Source organism: Galeopterus variegatus, unplaced genomic scaffold (assembly GCF_000696425.1).
Source record: "Galeopterus variegatus unplaced genomic scaffold, G_variegatus-3.0.2 Scaffold3034, whole genome shotgun sequence".
In the NCBI taxonomy this organism is placed as follows: Eukaryota; Metazoa; Chordata; class Mammalia; order Dermoptera; family Cynocephalidae; genus Galeopterus; species Galeopterus variegatus.
In genome coordinates, this window is record NW_007729145.1 from 51073 (window position 1) to 72969 (window position 21897).

A 21897-nucleotide genomic window follows, 5' to 3' on the forward strand; every position below is an offset into this window, starting at 1 on the left:
GATGGGCGAGGTGGCATGGCCCCGTCCCCCCCCCCCGCCCACCTCCCAAGATTCTATCCACAAGTCCCACTACCTCTTTGCCATGCCACCTCCTCCGCAGGTGCCTGCTCTTGCTTCAGTCTCATTCCGACACCAACCCTCTCAGAGGTCTCCCCAACCCCCCAAAACTAGGTTTTAGCCCTTTGGAGTTAAAACATGCTACACTTCTCTGTACCACTCAGCATGGTGCTCAGCACACAGCAGGCACTTACATAACTCCCGATTAACTGAATGAACTGAGGCTGTCATTAGCAGGAGGGTACCACCAATGCCCAGGGAGACCAGCCTCCTCCTGTGCTCTGACCTCCTCACAGCCTGTCTGCACTCTGCACATGGGCTTCTCAGTGGTGCCCTGCTGTCGGGGCTTCTGTTACCATCCCACACTGGGTAGAACACCTCCACTGCCCCCGTGCCTCCCTCACCCCTCGCACAGACCCCATGATGTCCTGAAGAGGGTGCCAGCTCAAGACACAGACCAACTTCCCACGATGTCCTGAAGAGGATTTCAGTTCAAGACAGACTGGAACCCTGCCCTCATCTCTTTACCCACCATCTCTCACCCTGAACCACAGATAAGCCCAGGACACATAAAATATATAAAATAACCAGAAGAGCTGGACCCAAATTCCCTGCCAATCCTTCCAGAACAGACACCATGGAGGGACATGTCTATCCCCAGATGCTCTTCTGCAGCTGTTCCCTGGCCTCTCTTCCAGCAGGGACAAGAGCTCCCTGGCATGTCTCATCAGAAACCACCAGTGACCTGCTGGGTCCCACAACCTCCTTTACCAGGACTGATTCTGAGTGATCTGAGGGGTTTCCAAAAGTCAGAGTCACCCTCTCAATGCAAAAAGGGATCACACTTGCAGAGCTGCTAAGGTATCTGGGCCAAGCTTCATCAGGCCAAATAAATAAGCTCAAGGTAGTAGGTTACAAATTCTAAATTTTTGCCCCAAACTGGAAATAACCCAAATGTCCTTCAACTAATGACTGGATAAACAAACTTAGATCATCCATACATGGAGTACTACTCAGCAACAAACAGTAATGAATTACTTATGCTCCCAAAAATGTGGGTCAATCTCAAATGCATTGTACCAAGTGCAAGAGGTCAGACTCAAGACACACATGCACACAGACATACTTCAAGGCTGTTTACCATACAATTATATTTACATGACGTTCTTGGAAAGTCAAAATCATAGGGACAGAAAACAGACCAGTTGTTGCCAGGGGCTGGAGATAAGGGGAGGCATTTATCATAACAGGGCACAGAGGAGTTTTTGAGGTGATGGAGTGAATTTTCTTTTACGTAGGTTATGGAGTAGTGTGTTTGTCAAATTTAACAGGGAGAATTTTACTGGATACAAACTATACCTTAATAAACCTGACTATAGGGCCGAGCCCGTGGCGCACTCAGGAGAGTGCGGCACTGGGAGCGCGGCAGCGCTCCCGCCGCAGGTTCGGATCCTATATAGGGATGACCGGCACTCACTGGCTGAGCGCGGTGCGGCCCGTCTCAAAAAAAAAAAAGGACAAAAAAAATAAATAAATAAACCTGACTATAAAAACCGACATGTAACTAAAGTATCTGAAGGGTAAAAGACCATGATGTATGTACGTTACTCTCAATTGGATCAGGAAAAAAAACAATATATTCACACACATTTAAACTAAAACAAGAGGATGTAATAAAGCAAACGGGGCAAACTAATACTAACAGATGAACCTGAGTGGAAGGAAGGAATTCTTTGTTATTCTTGCTTAGGTGCTCCCATGTAAGTGTCATCACTAACCCCAGATGCAGGCAAGTTTCCAATCCTAGACTGCATGACTGGAAACTGACATTTCTTAGACAAATGGAAATGTCACCAAGAAGTGGAAAACAGAATGGAAGATGAGGTGGGAAGGATAAAAGAGTACAGATGCTTCAGAAGTTAGAGGCTTAGTCCTGCCATAGCTGGGACCCCAGGGCTGACCAGAGGCCCCAGGCCCCAGCTCTAGTTGACCAAGCAACTCTTCAGGTGAGAAGGCAATGGCTGACCCATAATCTATGCCCTTCCAGCATGGTTCCCGTAAGTTTTACTTCCTGACTATCACAGTTTGATTCTGGTATGGTTTTTCCCGGTTGGACACTCATTTTTAACCTACTAGGACTTGACTTTAGGTAAGGGATGATATTGATGCTTTTAAAATATTTGTGGCCAGAAGCTGACATATGCCACTTTTGTTGTTGTTTTTTTTTTTTTTTAAAAGATGACCGGTAAGGGGATCTTAACCCTTGACTTGGTGTTGTCAGCACCACGCTCAGCCAGTGAACGAACCGGCCATCCCTATGTGGGATCCGAACCCGGGGCCTTGGTGTTATCAGCACCGCACTCTACCGAGTGAGCCACGGGCCGGCCCACCACTTTTGTTTTTAACTAGGGTGTCTGGAGCTGTGCTGTCCAATATGGTGGCCTCTTGAAGTGCTTGAGGCATGGCTGGCCAAATTGAGATGGACTCTAAGTAGAAAATAAGCACTGATTCCAAAGAATCAGTTCAAAAACAAACAAAAAAACACAAAAAACAAAATAACTCAATTTTTCATTATATATTACTTGCTAAAATGATATTCTGGGTTAAATAAAATATATTGTTAAATTAATCTGTTTCTTTTTACATTTTTTAAAAACATTGCTAGTACAAAACTTAAAGTGAACTCTGTGGCCCTGTTGTGTTCCTATTGGACAGAACTGGTCTACAGCGCAAACTCTGAACCTCCAGCAGGGGGCAGTCCTCAGTCAGATATTGTTTGGCCTTTCATATGAGAAATGAGGTCGCCATTACTTTTCCTGCTTATACTGTGAAACAACTCAGACTCTAGGTATTTATTGATTATGAAACCCTAGATTAATAGTCTCCCCAAAGGGAGTGGCAAAGATGAACACTTTTTCCATGCTGCCTTGCCAACGAGGAGTGGACATTCACTTACTTTGGCTTGTGCAGGGCTTCCCCTGCACCCCTCCTAATGATCCCTCCCCTGTTTAACAGGGCAGTCACTGATGGAAAGAGTCTTGAAGCTAACTGATGTACTGACAGCTTCGATCTTTTCCATTCTCAAAAGATTGCCAATCTCCTAAAACCTTTCTGACGAGGAGGCAGGAAAACTTCATTTGGAAGGATACCATTCTCTCATCCATTCACTCCCTGCATGTATCAGGAAACTGAGGACAGGAATTTGGGGTCCCCAAAGTCCTCCCTTGGGGAGAAAAACAGACACTAGGATGAGTTTCAAATGTCACCTGGCTGATGAGGAAGCTCTGACACCTCCCTTGTGGAAGTCTCCCCCTCAGGAGACCCTCCGATTTCCCTCTATTTTCTCTACTGAATAATGGAATTCTTAAGAGTTACAAAAAACATTTTATATTTCCACCAAAATATAACCCTCGCCTCTGAACAATGGCTAAGAAGTCACAGGATGTGTTTGGAGACACACCAGGCAACATTCCTTTTACGTAGCCGCCCCCCCAGTGAAAACAGCAGCAGCTTGCCCTGGCCCAAGATACGATACACGTGTGACTATCTCCATTCCCCCTGCAGAAAGGAACACCGCCTCTGTTTTCTTCCTTAAAATGGCCCAGATCTTGCAGAGGCCAGACAGACAGGCAGGCTATAGTGCCAAGGCAATGGAAGGTGCACCTCCAGGTTCCTGTTGACTTTGGGCCTCCCCACCCCACACTACCCCCCCAGACATTACCTTATCCAAGAGCTCTCTGGTCTCTTCAGTCAGGGGGTCATGGGAGAACATACAGTCATCACCATTGATGCAGTTCCCAGTTGTGTGGTACAATTTACATGGAAAATCACGTTCACGGCAAATTAAGGCAAATGCTTCATCTCACAGAACCCACCCGAGGGCAGAATCCAACCCCCTTTGGCTTGGAGCTGAGAAAACTGAAGCCCAGAGAGGTGAGGTGACTTGCTTAGGATTGCAGAGCGGTTGGCAGAAGACAGGACAAGACCCCAGTTCTTGAGACTCCTGTTCCAGAGCACTTCCTGCCCCACTACGCTGGCCTTCAGGCTGTGTCCTCAGATCCTCAATGGGAATGGGAAAGTTAAATGACTTGCCCAAGCTCCCAAAGCTGGTTGAAAAAATCTCAGAAAGACAGGCAATGGTATAGGCCAGTCTTGAGAGTGTACATAAGAGAGAACGTACGGCACGTGTCTCAGTTTACTTATCTGCAGAATGCGAACTGCTGGCCCATCAGAGGGCAGATGTGAGCGTTAAATGAGATGGAGACACACAGAAAGCTCTCGGGATAGAGAGAACAAGTACATGAAGGTCAGCTGTTACTACTACTAAGGAGAAGAGAAGTTCTGCACCCTCATCCAGATCAGATGCAGGTGCCAAAGGATATCATGCATATAGGGGCAGTTCTCAGCTCTGGCGCAAAATCCAGTGATATAAAACTTGCACAGTTCTCGCTTCTTTGGTAGTTCAATGTCGTGGCTAAAATTACAGTGGTCTCCCTGGAAGAGAAGCAATGAAAAGTTGAGGTGGTGGTACAGTGAGCCAAGTGCTGCTCTGTTAACTGCTTGTGCACAGAGGAGCCAATGACAGAAACAAATCCCCTTTGCAAAAGGACAGTGAGCCCAGGAAAGGCAGGCTCACAAATGCTGCTTCCCAACTTTGCAGCTGCTGACATAGCTTGTGCCATCTCCCAGAAACTGCTCGTGCTCCTCTCTCTCGGGCCCAATCCCTCCTCCCTCCATGCTACTGCCTTTCACTGCTTCTTTCTGTCTCTTCTCCTTTTTCCTCCTCTTCTTGCTCCTCTCTCTCATCTACTCACTGTTTTTTTTTTTTTTTTTTTTTTTTTTTTTTCTCTCTCGGGCCCAATCCCTCCTCCCTCCATGCTACTGCCTTTCACTGCTTCTTTCTGTCTCTTCTCCTTTTTCCTCCTCTTCTTGCTCCTCTCTCTCATCTACTCACTTTTTTTTTTTTTTTTTTTTTTACTATTTGCTGTGTGGCAACCAGGACTAGTCACCCTGTATCCACTCCCATGCTGCTTCCTACCTAAAAGAACTCCAATTTTGTTTAGGGAAGAATGTGCTTAGCTAAAAATACCCCATTTTGGGCCGACCCAGTGGCGCACTGCTACAGTGCACCGCTTCAGAGCACGGCAGCGCTCCCGCCGAGGGTTGTGATCCCGTTGCCGGACACGAAAAAAGACAAAAAGGAAAAAAAAAAAAAACATCAACCCTTATAAATGGCTTTGAGGCCATATGGATTGGTTGAAAATTTTGGCCAACAAATCCCCCTAAAACCAAAAATACCCACACACATCACCTTGCTCTGGGTCCTCCTCACTCTGAGAAGCGAACCATGTCTTCCAGGGCCCCCAGGCATCTCTAGGTACCAACATGTGCCCACAGGGACAGGGACCATCACACAGTCACTCTCACGCATGCTGATCAAGGCCTCTGGGGGTTGCTGTCCTGCCACAGATGCCCAGGTACTTTAAGTGGCTCCTTACCCACGTGCACCGCCCTTCCACGAAGTATTTGCAGATGACTTTGCCTTTCTTGTCAGACTGCTGGTGGGGGTCACTCCTCCGGTAGCTGCTACCACCACCATCCTGTTAGGAACACAGAGTGTAAATGCAAGGGGAAGAGCATTCCTAGAACATTCACAAGAGCATCAACTGACAGGTTGAGTCCAACACTGAGGCTGCCTACAGGGTTTGAGCCTCATGGTGCAGAGTGTTGGTGCTCAGATGGGAAAAGCTCTGAACCAAAGCCACCAGTTCCATACATCTGTGCATAAATATCTCCCACCTCCTAGAGGAGGAGTCATGGCCTTTCTGTAAAACCCTCCAGGGCTAACTGAAGAGTCACCTAGAACCTTCTGAACCTCAGAGACTCATTACAGGTGGCTGCAGGTACTGCCAAAGATGTGATTTTTATTTATTTATTTATTTTTATTATTATTTTTAAAGACGACCGGTAAAGGGATCTAAACCCTTGGCTTGGTGTTGTCAGCACCATGCTCAGCCAGTGAGCAAACCGGCCATCCCTATATGGGATCCGAACCCGTGGCCTTGGTGTTATCAGCACCGCACTCTCCCGAGTGAGCCACGGGCCGGCCTCAAAGATGTGATTTTAAACACAGAAGTTCTCACCAACAACTCATTTCCCAGGAGAGACGACTAACTCTGATCAACCCTTCAAGGAACAGCTGATGGGAGCAGGGGGATAGGATCAACCTCACAGAACGACTCATTAAAGAAAAAAAAAATCCAAGAGGGAGCCTTAGCCAAAAACATCAGATCAGAGTGAAGAGTCAACTCACGCCCATGTCCTCATCATAGAAGTCTTCATCGTCGTTCATTCCACCCTTGTTCATCCCTCCTCGGCTGCCACCTCGACCACGGCCCCGGCCCATCCCTTTCCCTCGACCTCGGGAACCCCGGCCACGGCCTCGACTTAACCCTGCAAAGAGGAGAGACGGCATTAGCCTGCTGACCTTTCCCTGGACCCAAATCCAGTAGCTGCCAAAGAAGCCCCCACTGAGCACCTCACCATCAGGGTCCCCTGCCCACCTCGACCTCGGCTGTCCTTGGACCGGCGGTATTGGTTCAGCTCCTTGGAGTATTCATCGTAATCATCATCTCCCATGGGCTCTTCATTCTCTCCATACTGGAATTTGGAGAAATGGAGAGTGCAGGAAAGTGTCATGTGGCGGACAATGAACACTGTCCGTAACTACATACTCTGCCCCCTTCTGAAGGGCAGGTGACCAACGCCAGGGACTCACACTTGTGAGCCCTCTTCACAGGCCCTGGAGTGAACAGTGGGTTGTCCTAATCCTTTCCATGTAGGCTTCACTCTGAAAACTCCCATCCCACTGAGCAAATGCAGCACAGCACCGCTGTACATAATGGACAACTGTGTGGCTACCAAAAAGAATGACAGCTCTTGGGGGGTGTCACAGGCCTCAACCACCCCCCTCCTTCCTCTTTCCACCTTATTTCCTTCTCCTTTCCCCTCTCCCCCCAACTGTTTCTCAACAACACCACAGGATGTAAAAATATATATATTAATAATAATAAAAAAAAAGAATGACAGCTCATCATGTACAGCACAGAAGTATATCTGGATAGGGACAGAACAGTGAGAGTAATATGCTCTCCTCCAGAGGTAAGTGGGGGATAGTGAATAAACATGCACCTGTCTATAAAGCCATAAAATATTTCTAGAGGATATTCGGGAAACTTGTTTCCAGGGGTGGGATTTTTTTCACAGCCCACTTTGATACCTTTCCTATTTTAAGCTATACGAAGGTTTTATCCTTCATATGATAAATGATAAATGAACATTTTTAGACACACAAACCTGCCATTGAAGGCTCCCTTCTCTTCAGAAAGGTCCACATGTCCCTCCACCTTGCTCTTACAGGCCTCCCCCAACAACACTCGTGCCCGCAGAGCCCACCAGCTGCCCTCGTACCCCAAGGGCTGGAGAAAACCTTACTTCCATCTCCTCTTCATAGAAGTCCTCGTCGTCCTCTGGGTGGTCTCCTCCCACAGAGCCTCTGCCCCTGCCTCGGCTTCCCCTGCCCATGCCCCGGCCTCGCGATCCTCCGCGGCTTCCTCGACCCCTGTAGCCACGGCCACGGCCTCGGCTACCTGCACGGTGATTCAGACAGTGAACCTCAAGCAGGAGCAGACCCCGCCAGCAAGAAAGAGGATAATCCATTTTTTGCCCCTGAAGTCCATCATTTCATTCTTTTCTTCCTCCAAGAAGCCTTCCCAGCTGCCCCAGGCAGACTAATGGTCCCCGGTCCCCTTGGTCCCCTCAATGGGGTCCCTCAGCCTTCTGGACACATAGCTGCTACAGCACTCACTACCCTGCCTCCCAGGTACTCATCTATTTAGAGGCACACTGTCTAATATGACAGCTACCAGCAACATGTGGCTAGAGCACCTGAAACGTGGCTGGTCCAAACTAAGAGATGCACTAGGCAAGGCACCAATAGTCATAGCCCCCTCTGCCTGGATGCCGGCAAGAGAGCACACCCACGGTCCTAGGCAAGGAGCTGAGGGCCACAGCCCCCTCCGTCCAGAAGCAGGCAAGAGAGCACACCCAGGGCCCTAGGCAAGAAGCCAAAAAGCTGCAGTACCCCCTGCCCAAAAGCAGGCAAGAGAGCATGCTGGAAACACTTCTGCACAGATAGCCAACCACAGCCACAGCTGCTGCAAAAGGGGCGTGATGCCACAAGCAGCAGCCACAGCCATCGTGAAGGCAGCCCACCAGACTCGACTGCATTGATACAAGGAGAGTCACCAGAGGAGACCAGAAAAAGAAGAGGATGACTCTTTCCTCAAAGCCCACTGCAGCAGCCACAGCCATCGTGAAGGCAGCCCACCAGACTCGACTGCATTGATGCAAGGAGAGTCACCAGAGGAGACCAGAAAAAGAAGAGGATGACTCTTTCCTCAAAGCCCACTCCAGAGTAATAGAAAAAACAACTGCTCTGCCAGATGACCAGACATTAACACAGATACTAGAAATACAAAAACCCAAGAAAACATGACACCACCAAAATACAGTAATATGCAAATACCAGACCCTACAGAGCAGGGAACCCTTAAAATCACTGAAAATGAATTCCGAGCAACAATTTTAAGGAAACTCACTGAGATAAAAGACTCAGTTGGACAACATAATGAAACAAGAAAAAAAATCCAGGATACAAAGCAGAAAATTTACAAAGAGATTAATACCTTAAAAAAGAATGTAGCAGAACTCATGGAACTGAAAAATTCACTCAATGAAATAAAAAACACAACCCATAGCTTAAGAAGCAGGCTAGAACAAGCAGATGAAAGAATTTCTGATCTTGAAGATAGTCTTTTCAAAATAACCCAGGCAGACAAAAAAAAGGAAAAAAAATTTTTTTACATGAAGAAAATTTAAGAGAGCTAGCAACTTTAAGTGCACAAACAATCAAATCATGGGTGTTCCAGAAAGGGAAGAGAAAGGAAAAGGCATGGAAAACTTACTCCACGAAATAACAGGAAACTTCCCAGGTATAGGGAGAGACATGGACCTTCAGATCCAGGAGGTTCAACGGTCTCAAAACAGATTCAAACCACAAAAGATCCTCTCCAAGACACATTACAATCAAACTGGCAAAGCTCAAAGACAAAGAGAGAATCTTAAAAGTAAGAGAAAAGTGTCAAGTCACCTTATAACGGAGCCCCTATCAGACTAACAGCAGACTTCTCAACAGAAACTCTACAGGCCAGAAGAAAATGAGATGATATATTCAAAATACTAAAAGAAAAAAACTGCCAGCCAAGAATACTATACGCAGCAAGGATATCCTTTAGAAATGATGGGAAAATAGTATATTTTCCAGACAAACAAAAACTGGGGGAGTTCACCACCATACGACCAGCCCTATAAGAAATTCCTGCATCTGGAACCCAAACAATAATCACTACCACGAATATACAAGAAAGAACAAAACCCACTGGTAGAACAAAAATGCACACAAGAAAGAGAAAGAACTAAATCTTACCACCACGAAAAGCCATAAAGACAGTGTAATACAATGCCTCTACTTCTGATTTTAGTAATTTCGGTCTTTTCTCTTTTTTCTTGGTCAGTCTAGATAAAGGTTTGCAAATTTTGTTGATCTTTTTAAAGAATCAACTTTTGATTTTGTTGATTTTCTCTATTGTTTTTTAATTCCCTATTTCTTATACTTCTGTTGTAATCTTTGTTATTTTCTTCTTATATTTGCTTTTGGTTTAGTTCCACTTTTCCTATTTTCTTTTTTTTTAAAAGATGACCGGTAAGGGGATCTTAACCCTTGACTTGGTGTTGTCAGCACCACGCTCTCCCAAGTGAGCAACGGGCCGGCCCTTTTCTATTTTCTTAAGGTAGAAGTTTACATTACTGATTTGAGAGTTTTCCTATTTTTATTTTTTTATTTTTATTTTTTGTCTTTTTGTCTTTTTTCCGTGTCCGGCAACGGATCGCAACCCTCAGTGTTGCCCCCGCACCGGACCGGGGACCGGCAACGGGATCGCAAGCCTCGGCGTTGCTCCCGCGCCTCGCTCAGCCAGTGAGCGGGAGCCGGTCTGTATGTGGGATCCGAACCCTCGGACGGGAGCGCCGCCGCGCTTCCCAAGCAGCGCACTATCCAGTGCGCCACCGGGCCGGCCCCGAGAGTTTTCCTATTTTTAATATAGGTGTTTACAAGTACAAATTCTCCTCCGAGTACTGCATGAGTTCTGCATCCTATAAATTTTGATACGTTGCACTTTGATCTTTAGCTCAGAGTACTCTCAAATTTCCCTGTGATTTTTTTTTTTAATCCATTATTCAGGAGTGTTGTTTAATTTCCACACATTCGTGAGTTCTCTAAATTTCTTTCTGTTATTGTGGTCAGAGAACATATTTTTTATGATCTCAGTCTTTAAAAAAAAAAATTATAAAAAAACACAAAAACTAAGAGGTGCTATGAGTACAAAACACCCAGTGAATTTCAAAGAGTTTGAAAAAAGAAAAAAAAGAAAATATCTCATTTGTATATTTTGATTATACTTCGAAGATTTTTTAACGTATTAGGTTGATAAAACAGATTGTTAAAATTAATTTAATCTGGGCCGGCCCGGTGGCGCACTCGGTAGAGTGCGGCACTCGGGAGCGTGGTGGCGCTCCCGCCGAGGGTTCGGATCCCATATGGAGACCGGTCTGCTCACTGGTTGAGCGCGGTGCGGGCGTGACACCAAGGGTTGCGATCCCGTTACCGGTCACGAAAAAAGACAAAAAGGAAAAAAAAATTAATTTAATCTATCTCTTCTCACTTTTTTAATGTGGCTACTAGAAAATGTAAAAGGACATGGTGGGTTGGATTCTATCTCCACTAGACAGCAGTGGTCTAGGATCTCCCCAGGGAGGTGTCCAATAGAGACTGCTGGAAGAAAGAACAAATGAACAGCCAACAAACTGGGCCTCAGGCAAGGGTTACAAGTCTAAGAACCTCTGAGGTGGAAGATTCTGGAAGCCCCCTTGGGCTGGGATGTCTTTATGGCCTGACATAGTTCTAAGAGGCCAGGCTGGGTTGACATCTGTCTGGAGCTCAGCCCTCCCTCAACATCCTCCCAGTGGCCACAGGTTCAAGGTTCAGAGGAGTGGCAGTTGCATGGGCTGCAGTCACACCTTGTCAGGTGATGGGAAGTGGGAAGATTGGGGGCAGGGGGAGGTTGATGGGGGTTGGGATAGCCAGTCGTCAGTTACCCTGACACAGAGGAGACAGAAATTTTCTCTTGTCTCTCTCCCCACAGCTGACCAGGAAGTGATTTTTAAAAAACCCTTCAGCTATGCTGGCCTTTTCCCTGCCCCATACCAGCCTGGCACCATGCCAACCATGGCCTAGCCAGGTTTACTCTTCCGACCGACGCTCACATGGCTAACTCCAACCTCCAGGGCCATGCCTATGCAGCTCCTGGCCATTCTCCTTTGTATGCTTATCCCAACTCTAAATGACCACCTATCTCTCCTCCTGGATTTGCAGCTCTGTGAGGGCCAGGCCACCCAAGTCTGTCTCACTCTGTGCAGTCCCCCAACCCTGGCACCTGTCCACTCCAACACCCTGGAGGAGAAGCTGCTGGTGGGGGGGGCTCACCTCGGCCCCGGCTGCTGCCCTCCTTGGCACGCCGGTACTGGTTCAACTCTTTGGTGAAGTCGTCGTAGTCCTCTTTGCCCATGTCCTCCTCTTCATCCCCCTCATACTCCCCGTACTGCTCATTCTCGTAGTCTTCATACATGCCGTAGCCCTTGCTGTCCATCTTGGAGTACACCTTCTTAGGCAGGGGCGTGGTGTGGGATGGGGGGTACTGCTGGTGGGACTAGGTCCCAGAAAGAAACAGGGAGAGGAGTGTGAGCCCAAGAGAGGCCCCGGGCCCAGACCACCAAGACCTCTGCTGTACCCTGAACTGACATGTCTATCTGGGTGTCCCTGGTTCGCACCACTGGCCTCCAGCCATTCTAGAGACTAGTTTTCACCCAGTGGGAGTTGGGGGGTGGGAGCAGCAGTGGGCCCAGATGTTTCTGTTCTTCAAAAAGGGTCATAGCTTGAAAGAAAACTGATATGCACAGACCCCAGGATGCCTGACAAAGCAAGGGGAAGAGATGGAGGCATTTTCCAGGGGCACAGAGCAAGCACATTTGGGGAGTGGTTCTGGTAGCAGGAAGCATGCTCATCGCTCAAAACTGTCCTAGGGCCTTAGAATTTAATTAATGACCTGCTTGGCAGCCATACTAGACAGCTGTTTCAAATTATGCTTTCCAAAGTGTGCTAGTGCCAAGTGATACTGGACAGAGTTATTATATAAATGGAAACAACCAAGATGTCCTTCAACAGGCGAATGGATAAACAAACTATGATACATCCAGACAATGGTGTATTAATCAACAATGAAAAGAAATGAGCTACAAAGCCATGAAAAGACACGATGAACCATAAATGGGTAATTGCTAAGTGAAAGAAGCCAGTCCAAAAAGCTACATATTGTATGACTCCAACTATGATCTTCAGGAAAATGCAAAACTGTGGAGACAGTAAAAGACTGGTGGTTGCCAGGGGCTCACAGGGAAGGAGGCAGGGATGAATAGGAGAAGCACCGTGGATTTTTAGGGCGGTAAAACTATTCTCCTTGATACTGTAATGGTGAATACGTAACATTACACATTTGAGAAAACCCAAAAAACTATAGAACCCTAATATAAATGATGGAGTCTAGCAAATAATAACATATAGATATTGATTGGCTCATCAATTGTAGCAAATATACCACACTAATGCAAGATGTTAATAATAGGGGAAACTGGGGTGGATAAAAGAACTCATACTACCTGCTCAATTTTCTATAAACTTAAAACTGCTCTAAAAAATAAAGCCCTATTAACTAAAAAATACCACATTCATTATAGACATATGGACAATACGAAATATAGATAGATACAGACACACAGAAGGACTTTAGCAGGTATCAAAATGCCTCAAGGTCTTGTTCACAATCAAAGCATGCAATGTTCCCTCCCTTCACTTCCTTCATTATAGACATATGGACAATACGAAATATAGATAGATACAGACACACAGAAGGACTTTAGCAGGCATCAAAATGCCTCAAGGTCTTGTTCACAATCAAAGCATGCAATGTTCCCTCCCTTCACTTCCCTGCTTCCCTCAGGCTTTTTTTTGGGGGGGGGGGGCTGGCTGGTACAGGGTTTCAACTCCTACCTCCCGTAGGCTACCTCCCTTAGGTTGGAAGTCTAAACCTACACCAATAGATCAATCTCAACTACAGTATCTCATCCATTATGATGGATGATGCTGAGTCACAAGATACCTGGGATAGATTTAAAGAGCTATTAACTGTAAAACATTTCTTATCAAAACCTGAAAATCCAAGTTGATTTTTTTCTTATGGGTTTTTCTGGGAGAAAAAAATAATATACACACTGAATAAATAATTTAAATTTATGCTTAAGCTCAGAAATATAATGGGATGAGTAATTAACGTCTGAATATGTGACATTTGGGATAACTTACTCCTGCAGCCATTTCACTCTCTTGCCAATTTTCCACAAAAGGTCAATTCTGAACAGTGGAAACCAGTCAACTATGAGGTGGACCAGTCAGCATCTTTCTTTGAGACATACTGAGTCCTGCCACAGCTGGGCAGAAGATGTGGCACAGAGATGACTTAAGAACATGCCTTATGGAGACCAGTTACTGCCTGTGTTCAAATCCTTGCTCCCACTCCAGAGCTGGGCAATCTTGCTGAAACTTACTAAGTCTCAGTTTCCTCTTCTATAAAATGGGGATAAAAACAATACCAAATCTCACAGGATTAAAATCCATGTAAAGTGCCATGCAAGAATGCCCCGCACAAAGCAAGTGCTCAAACATGGGCAGTTTTACTATTCCTGGCTCCCAGCTCAGCAGGGGGCCTCTGACCAGGACTCACTCACTTACCGGTGCATATGGGGGGCTGTACTCTCTGTACTTGCGGTGCCCCTTCTCGCTGGGGCTGAAATCCGAGTCATCAGAGAAGTCAGAGAAGTCATCACTGGAGGAAGCATGGCGCTACAATGACAGGGGAAGTAGATTTAGTGATTCTGCTGCAGATAGTCCACTCTGGCACAAACAGCTCCGGGACAAAGAATGCTGAAATGTGCTGGAAGGGCTCTGTGCTCTACCTGAAACATCTCACCTTGGGGCATTTAGTGGCAATGGAGCATAAGCTACCAACTCTTTAAATAAAGGTCTTTACCCCATTTGGGGCAGGAAAAAACATTATTAAGAGTGCCCTCTAGGGCTGACAGGACAAGCTTGGCCCCTGGGGCTCTTAGCCAGGCACAATGCCAGGCAGCCACAGCCCCAGCAAACGTTCCCTGACCTACTTTGTGCTTGGATTTCCTCCTCTTCTTCGACCGCCTCTTCTCCTTCTCCCGCTCTTTCTTCCGTTTCCGCTTCAATCTCCTGTGGGACTTCTCCTCATCCGAATCGCTATGGTGCTTCTCCCCCTTTTCTTTGCGGTTTCTCTCGGGCCCTCCAGAGGTATCCTGGGTCTCCTCAGCCCCGTCATCTTCCAGTTCCCCTTCTTCCAACTCACCATCTTCCCTACAAACCAACCCCAAAACCTACGTAAACACAGGGCTTGAGAGAAGACCCAAGGGCTCTGGGCTGGCCAAGTCTGACAGGAACAGATGGTCCAACTACTGTGAGTGAGAGCTGTGATCCCCGGGAGAGGGGCTGGGAGGATGTTGGGGCCACTGCCTCTTGTCCCACCCCTCAGCCTCCCCGCAAAAGGACTGCACCTGCTCTAGTTGAACCTGACTGGGAGGCAGGTAGGCAGTGAACTGTTGGAACTTAAAGGTACTACACCACTAATACTGGGACAAATTTATGCCAGGACTTCCTAGAGTGTTCTGCAGGACTAGTGTTCTTGGAAAAATTAAAGGAAGAAGGTTCTGCAGTCACATGAGTCAAGGAAAGGCCCATCTTGGGGATTCACAATGCTAAATATTCACAATACTTAATGCAAGAGAACTTCCAAGAAGTCCTGCAGTCCAGAAATATGTACAGTTCTGCTTTGGAGCATTTCTGAAAACCACTTGACCACAGAAGCTCCTTCTCCCAGGGAATACTGACTAGCAACCCTCCTATAGTGCAGCAGTGCACACTGGCCCATGGTCACCTACTTGTCCCCAGCCCCCTGGAAGCCCCCTGCAAGCTGGGTGTCAGCTCCACCTGGGGCCTAGGGTGATGGCTACGGACAGTAGAGAGAGGGCCATGTTTTGAACCGGGGCATCCCTCAGCTGCCTGGGTCCCATAAAAACCACTAATGAACAGGCTCTGGGCCCAGGTTTCCAGGTCTAACCAACCCGTCAGTCCCCCACTGCTGGGCCAGAGGCAGGGGGACGTTGAGCTACTAGAGCAGGAATGGAAGGATCCCAGGCCCCAGACCCCTCTGGAAGTCCTCACGTGACAGCTGCTCTTGCTTTCTCTCCCTCCTCTGACTCCCCTCCCCTCCAGCTAACCCTTCCAGCTCCCCATCCTTGGGTTTTCCTGACTTTGTCTACTACTCCACTCCTCCTTCCCAATCCCTGGAATTATAAAAGATAAAAGTACTCTCCAAATATGACAGACACTGCCAATAGGACATTCTACATTTCTAAATATCTACAGGATGGGGTGGGGATGAAGAGAGAAATAGGGTTAAGGACGGAACAGCTGGAGAAAGAATCAAGTTTTTGAGCCAAACCCACAGACACAGTTCTCACAAGTACAGGAGTTGGTAAAGGAAAAAAAATTTTTTTTTAACTTCCTCATGAATGACTACGGAAAGGTTTGTGTGACAGCATAAAAGTTCCTTCCATCTCAATTAACTAGGGCACAAAAAGAGAAGGAATATAATTTAAAGAGTAAGGTAATAAGCCCAGGACCCGAAAGGCTGACCGCAAAGCCCTAAACAGAAAGGCCCTCACTGCTTAGATGGGAGCAAGCTCATTAGGCGAGCCTGGCCTGGGAGCTCCCGGAAGGTTCTAACAGGCTTTGTGAAGAAACGACAAACCCTGCCTTCTCCGAGATCCCTCCACAGCCCTTTCACTCTCATCACTCTTTGTCTGCCTCAGGGCTGCTCCCCAAACATCAAGGGGCCCCTCAAGAGGGGCTTTCCTATTAACTCTCATTCCCAATTCAAAGGGGACGGGCCCAACCTAAAACCCAAGTGGCCCAGGCCAACAGACATCCTGGGGCAGAGGTCAAGGGCAGCTCTCAAAACATTGAATGCAAAACACAAAACTCTTTCTGCTGTTTCAAAAGAAACAGTAAGGAGAGGTGACCAATGTGGCCTTGTGTTGTTTCCTTGTAAATCGCCAGGTTGCTTGGCCTGCCCTGCAGGAAGAGCTGAGCAAACTTTGGATCGGGCAGGGGGAAAAAGCGGCATTCCTGACAAGGGAGGAACCTCCTGGCTAGGCTGTGGCTCACAAACAAGCAGGGGAGCAAACCTCTCATTGGACAGAAGCAATACTGCCGGGATGACCTTGCCACATTAAAAGCACTACCTGACTGGAGAAACTGGTTTTGTCTGAGGAAGAAGCTGTTACTCAGTGATATGACAAACTTGTGCAGCCTGGAGTTGTGATGACAATGGGAAGGGGTGACTGGAGCAAAGCCGACTTTGTGTCTCTGCTGGCAATATCCTTGGCAGGCCAAGGCCATACCTCACGAGAAACAGAGGGGAAAATGGAAAGAATGAGCTGGGGGAGGCCCAGAGACAGAGCTGGAGAGGTACAGACTGGCATTCCATTAAAAAAAGCTAAGAACAGCACCACCCTCTATTCTAGAAAGAAAAAAGCTGAGAGGGACATGATCACCCTTCACGCCACATATATTTTTGAGCACCTACTCTGTTCTGTGCCAGGTACTTGACTACCTCCTTTTCTGCATTTTCCTTGTAGAAAAAAAGACACAAGTGACAAGAAACTCAGTACACAAGGCAGCCTCCATGATAAACAGTCAGCTGAGTCACAGCTGGACGGCGGCATGGGACACCCCTCACTGAAGGTCTGGTCCAGGGTCAGCCGAGCCTCCATCCCTGTCCCAATGCCACAGCCAGCTCGGATAAAGGTATAGGCTGCTCTAAACCTAACACACCTCAGGGTGGGGTGGGGTGCCTGAAAGACCATCCAAGGAACTCCAAGAACCTCAACCATCATCCAGAATGACTCAGGAAAAAAACCTTTTCATTCCAAAGGACTTAGTATGGTAGGGAAGGACAGCATTCAAATCCACCCTACAAAGACCTTAGCCAAAGAGGGATTCTTGGCATTATCTATGTTAATAGCCCCAGGCATACCTGGGCTCAGTGAGAATCAACAGTACAACTTTTTACAAAACAGGTAGTGAATACTTGGAACTTTGTCTCTGTAGAGTTGAAAGTAGCTGAAAAAGAAATAGGATTTTAAAAAACTGCTGGTGATTTATGAAGGAGCACTGGGATGGTCACACCGGAGTTATCACTGTCCACTCTCAGTACCATCCAACCACATCATGCTCTCAAAGGCCTTAGAGTCCTGGGCTAACCTCTGCTAATGGTCACCTCAGGGGGTGGCCACTCATACCACCAGAGATGACCTTCCAGCTAAATGACCGCATGAATACACAGTCTATTTTCTTTCTTTCTTTCTTTTTTTTTTTAAAAAAGATGACCGGTAAGGGGATCTTAACCCTTGACTTGGTGTTGTCAGCACCACACTCTCCGAAGTGAGCTAACCAGCCATCCCTATATAGGGATCCAAACCCATGGCCCAGGTGTTATCAGCACTACTCTCCCCCAAGTGAGCCACGGGCAGACCCTGACAGTCTATTTTCTTCAGACTCTGTTCAACAGAAAGAAAAAAAAAAAAAGAAAATCAAACCAACTGGGAGAGAGGGTAGAAATCCTGTGGGTCACTGACATGATTGCACAAAGGCAGTCTCTACAAAATAGCAACCAGGTTTAAGCAGTGCCACTTAAGATTGCCAGCAAAATCCATGTCAGAGTGGGATTAAATACCGAGGGAGCACACTTAATAGACTGTGACATAATCCCCAAAGAAAAGTGGGGGAAGCCCCACTGCGCTAATCATTTCAATCCAGAACTGCCAAACCCTCTTGAGACAGGCATGTGGGAGAAAACTCTGCAGTGTCAGCCTGAGCCGAGTCCGCTTTATTCCCAGAAGCTGTATTGGCAATGCCCTAGCATGGCTGCACCTGGTTTGGCTACCAGAACCCTCAAGGACAGGAAACCAACAACACTGGGAGACTGACTTAGAACTGGCCCCTAGGAGGAAATGCGAACAGGCCAATGCCTTGCCTACAGTCAGTTCTGCCTTGTACCTCATGGACAAAGTTTCCAGGGCATTTAAATTTCCATTTTCAGAGCTGGCTGCTTTTCTTCTTGGGTCAAAGAAAAGACCTGGATTCCCATTCTAAAGAATGCCTACTGGGCCAACTCCATACAGCACAGAAGCATGCCAGGTACAGTACTCGGTAAAGCTATCTCATGTTCCAAAGTAGGCTGGCCCAATCCACCAGTCTACAGTTTTGGGCATCACGCTCCTTTCTCAACCAGCCTGGCCTCTTCCCTAGAGTGTGATCTTGGTATGTAACCTGAGCCTTGGTTTTCTTATCTGTAGAATGGGATAACAGTAGTAATTACCTTAAGGAACGTGAAGGTCAGATGAGTCATATGGATAAAGCCCCTGACACTGGGGGCAGGCACAAAGCAAGTACAGATAAATAGTAGCTACTGGTTTTAAGAACCAGCTAGCATGAGTGCATCTCTACATGGATAAACCTAAACAGGATAGAATGCTGATTTGGAAGCACAATCTCTATGGGGAGGACTGCTGACTGCTGGCCAACAAGTTCCCACTTCACTTGGCCTGACCACACAGGCACCATCCTCTCCCAACCAATCCTACTGACAAAACTGACAAAATTGACATCTCCCCTTTCTCAGCCCTAACCTAGGTGGCACCAGAAAGCAACCAAGTGGCTGATCAAGAGGAAAAGGCAAAGGGAGAGCTGAGCCCCAGGAAGAAGGAACAAAGGCCCCTTACAAAAATGAAGCCTGGCAACATGGCAACTCTCTAGACAATAGGGTTGGACAGAAGTTGAAAGGGACCCCAAGTTTCTGGATCTATCTGATTTATAAGGGGAAAAAAATGAGGCAAAACACAACAAAAAAGATGGAAACTCATGGGAGCAGTGGCTGTTACCTGAAGATCATGAGAGCCCTTGACAAGAGACGGCTAGGTTAATGAGAAGATCAGGGTTACGATCATTAACTGCCCAGACTCTGAACAAATTGCCTGGGTAGGCTATGAATGACCCATTAACTAGGGACAAAATTACAAAAATTACAAAGAGGTTCCGCCTCTTCAAATGTTTAATGATTAGCCTAAATGCAGGAGTCCAGGATCCTCAAATCCAGCCCTGCAGGATAGTCATTTACTAGGAATGAAGGCCCAGAGCCTTTCTTTTAGAAAATTGGCTCAGGACTCCTGTCTAAGAAAGGCCCCCACGACCTTCCCTTGATTTAGAATGTGGTGAAGCAGCCACAAGAGAACCTCACTGAGGGAGTTTCAGAGCCAGGAAATTCTTGAAATAAACCTCTGGGTCTTACACATGTTTTTCAGTGTCCTTACTACCTAGGTTCATCAACCAGAAATCAAGAGCAAATGGGCTCTGTGTCTGCCTTTCCCTCAGCATTCTCAGGTGTGGTCATACCCTGCTCTGTGACATCATGCCATTTCCACGGTAATGTGCTATATCATGACAATCACCCCAGCAGGAAGCACAAACCAACCATGGGAGAAGAGAAGCCCAATCACCAGCATACCACACCCCTCACTTCAATGTGAACAAGACAGGCTCCCAGTGCTGGCATCGAAACACGAACACCAACTGGCAGAAGACAACATGGGGGAATCGGAACAATCTGAACCTGGACAGGGTATTTGAGATATTAAGTAATTACTGTAAATTCTGTTAGGAATGATGACGGTTTTGTGGTTACTTTAAAAACAATTCTTAAGTTAGAGATTCACATTGAAGAATTCATACGTAAAATGAGATGAGATCTGAGATTTGCTTTATAACAGGCAGGACAAATGTAGGAGGAGGTAGTAAGATGAACCAAAATTGGCAAAATGTAGATAGCCATTGAAACTAGATGATGGAGAGCTGGCAGATTAACTCACTTGGTTAGTGTGTGGTGCAGACAACACCAAAGTCAAGGGTTCAGATCAGGGCTTCCAGTCAAGGTGGCAGAACAGACGGTCCCCAGCTTCACTCTCTCCCACAAATCAACCAATTTACAACTATAAAAAAACAACAGCAGCCAAGCTGGGGCTGCTAGAGCTCAGAGGAGGAGGAGAGAGACCTAAGGAATGCATGAAGGTGGAAGAAGCCATGATGAGAGAAAGAAAGAACCGCTCTGACCTTTTTGAGCCCCAGCCACATCCAGGCTGGAGCTGCTGAGTGCACAGAGCAGGAGCCAGCAAAAACCACAGCTGTGCCCTTCGGATGGAGTTGCTTGTGGAGGTGGCAGGGAAGAAGAGGGCCTTGGTGGTCCCTAGGCCAGCAAGACCACTAATAGGGTTCCCATGGACCCACACAGGAGCAAAGAGCCACAACAACTGAAAAAAAAGGAGCCACTCAGAGAACGGTAAGTCACTGCAAGGGACAGGTGCATGGCCCAGCATGGGTGGTGGGGGAGACGGGCCCACCAGGAGAACACTGGGGCACAGCAAGGACAGCTGATCTGCAGCACTGGGGCACAGCAAAGACAGCTGATCTGCACCCCAATCAGCAAAGGGCCACTCAGAGGAGACTGGTCAGGAATATAGAATTGCATGGAGTATAGTTTGATGAAAAGACTCAGGCCCAGACCAGTTTCTACACAACCCAGGTGCACTGGATCTCTTGAGAGCCAGAAATACCTATAAATTCTACCATTAAAACCTGAGCTGCATAAAAAGCCTTCCCTAGGGAATTAGCAGCAAAGGAGCAATTTAGCTGAACCACACAGCTCAAGTACTGGTCCCCACAGGAAGTTCCCCCATTTTAGAAGTAAGCAAAAGACAACAAATTAGTTCTAGCACAGAGTTTAAATGGTGGGTACAGCAAATAATCCAACACAGAACTGAAAGAAAAAACAAAGTACCCACAACCAGAGACAAACTTTCATATTAACTAGTAAAGGTCTCATTTCACCAAAGAACACCTGTAACATCAATTTGGAGAAAATTGGCACTTTTTTTCTTTTCTCCTCCTCGAAGCACCGAAGGACCGGAAGTCCCCTGGGCTACCAAACCAGAAAAGGGAGAGGGCCAGGGGCCTCAACAATGCCCCCCCACACCCACAAACAATCACGAAGGTGGGGGACGAGGGCTTTGGCCACTTCCCTGCCAACATGCGATATGCACAGCCAGCCCCCCAGCCTTGACAATGGAGTGCTGCAGGAAGCGCCCCAGGCTCTCCAGAGCCGGGATGGTAGGGGGCCGAGGGACTCAGCAGCACCCCCCATCACATGCATCCCGCCCAGCAATGACCACCAAGCCACAGCTAAAAGGGCCCCGGTTCCGGGGCTGGGATGATGGGGGGCAAGAGCTTTTGCCACACACCCCTGACATCTGCACCCAGCCTGGCAATGACCAAGCCACCACAGGAAACCCCCCCACCTGGTCTCCCCTGTGGGAATGACGGGGGTGCCACAGTCTTCAATCCCACCCCTCATCCTT

The 21897-nt window shown here is 47.3% G+C and overlaps 1 protein-coding gene across 1 annotated transcript in view; it reads right to left on the minus strand.

Annotated features, from left to right (window-relative positions):
• The window catches only part of ZC3H4 (zinc finger CCCH-type containing 4), a 44789-nt gene that overhangs the window by 10527 nt on the left and 12365 nt on the right, over positions 1 to 21897 (minus strand). Inside the window, exons 2-10 of the mRNA XM_008583774.1 lie at positions 14506 to 14725; positions 14078 to 14188; positions 11720 to 11942; positions 7552 to 7706; positions 6621 to 6717; positions 6371 to 6510; positions 5556 to 5657; positions 4440 to 4551; positions 3779 to 3888 (exon numbers count right to left, since the gene is read on the minus strand). Of these exons, the coding sequence (XP_008581996.1) occupies positions 3779 to 3888; positions 4440 to 4551; positions 5556 to 5657; positions 6371 to 6510; positions 6621 to 6717; positions 7552 to 7706; positions 11720 to 11942; positions 14078 to 14188; positions 14506 to 14725 (1270 nt within the window). The remainder of the gene's footprint in view (positions 1 to 3778; positions 3889 to 4439; positions 4552 to 5555; positions 5658 to 6370; positions 6511 to 6620; positions 6718 to 7551; positions 7707 to 11719; positions 11943 to 14077; positions 14189 to 14505; positions 14726 to 21897) is intronic.